Consider the following 1,595-nt stretch of genomic DNA (forward strand, 5'->3'; position numbering starts at 1 on the left):
CCGAGTACCACCAGTATATTTTGGAAGCAGTAGCTGGGCAGGCACAGTAAGGTTTTTAGAAAGAGTCTTGGAGTTTGAGGTATTATCACCATACTAAAAGTAAAGGGAAGGTACAGGAGAAAAGGGACTCACTGGATAATTTTGTACTTGAGATAAGTCAGTGGCTTTCTTTTTTTTTCTAGAGTTGGCATTTGAATTACCTCCTCTGTTGAGGAATGTAAATAACTCTGTTGTGGCCTTTGCACGCTCACTTAAAATCTTTTCCCTTGTTTCTCAAGATGCACTTTATATTTGTTTTTCCCTCACAGCTTTTTTGTAGTTGAAGGAAAATGATGGAAGAGAGTGGGATAGAGACGACTCCACCTGGCACACCCCCTCCAAGCACAGCAGGGGTGGCTGCTGCTGCTACACCTGTCACATTAGGTACAGAAACGTTTATTCTTGTCTTTTGAAGCACTACAAAAACAGTTGCAATCAGCATAATTGCAGTTCTCTTCTCCAGGCTAATTAGAAAGATTTAAATTGTTTCTTAATTGTGCTCCTTATTTGTAATACATCTGATATCACACAGAATATTTTAAACTTTTGTTTTTTTAAACTATTTTAGGAAGGGATGTGGATGCACTTTCATTTTTTAAGGATGCAGGGGAATAATACCATCCACTACAGTGCATAGGGCAGCACAGGAGGGAGTTAAAACAGATTTACAGTCCTTTAGGGGAGAGTGGTAAACCTGAATAATCCCTTGTGTTTTAATACTCACAGAATCCCAGAATGGTTTGGGTGGGAAAGGACCTTAAAGATAATTTTGTGCCACCCCCTGCTGTGGGCAGGGACACCTTCCAGTATCCCAGGCTGCTCCAAGCCCCATCCAGCCTGGCCTTGGGCACTGCCAGGGATCCAGGGGCAGCCACAGCTGCTCTGGGCACCCTGTGCCAGGGCCTGCCCACCCTCCCAGGGAAGAATTCTTTGTAGTGTCTGATCTGAACCTGCCCCCATCCAGTTTAAAGCCATTCCCTGTGAAAAGTCCCTCCATCTCTCTTGTAGCCCCTTTAGATATTGGAAAATCCTCTAAGATCTCACCTTTGGATGGTAATCAGAGCGCTTCTCCCAATTTTTTCAAGATTCTGGATACCATATTTGAAGACCAGGTATTGAACTTTTTGGCACATGTGGTGGTGTTGAGTCAGACTTGTGCGGTCTGTCTTGTCAAATGCTAAAAGAGGAATATACAGAGAAGATCTGCCCACAACATTAAAGGAGTTCTATAATAAAAGCAATTTTTAAAATTAAAACTGTGGAAGTGTAACCTCTGATGGAGCAATTCCTTTATCTAGGATAAAAGTGGATTCTGGAGAAGGGTTGCAGAGATGTTGCCACACATGGAATACATTCACTACCTCATTCATAGACAAGCACAAGGAGCCAGAGCCAGAAGTGCATAAAGTGCTACAGGATGTTATCAATGAGGTTAATTTTATAAAAATAGCCTTTAAATAGTAGATTTTTTTACAGTATTTTGTACTGAGATGTGGCAATGAAAGATCTTTTTCATTTTTTATATGACACAGAGGTTTGCTGGTCACCAGTGGCAG

At 41.7% G+C, this 1,595-nt stretch overlaps 1 protein-coding gene across 1 annotated transcript in view; it reads left to right on the top strand.

Annotated features, from left to right (window-relative positions):
* Window positions 1-287: 287 nt before the first annotated feature.
* PRRC1 (proline rich coiled-coil 1) overlaps window positions 288-1,595 on the top strand; it is a 17,563-nt gene continuing 16,255 nt past the window's right edge. The window contains exon 1 of the mRNA XM_008634635.2: window positions 288-423. Coding sequence (XP_008632857.1) covers window positions 330-423 — 94 coding nt within the window. The 5' untranslated portion in view covers window positions 288-329. The remainder of the gene's footprint in view (window positions 424-1,595) is intronic.

The sequence above is a fragment of the Corvus brachyrhynchos genome, unplaced genomic scaffold, assembly GCF_000691975.1.
Source record: "Corvus brachyrhynchos isolate BGI_N302 unplaced genomic scaffold, ASM69197v1 scaffold325, whole genome shotgun sequence".
Classification (NCBI taxonomy): Eukaryota; Metazoa; Chordata; class Aves; order Passeriformes; family Corvidae; genus Corvus; species Corvus brachyrhynchos.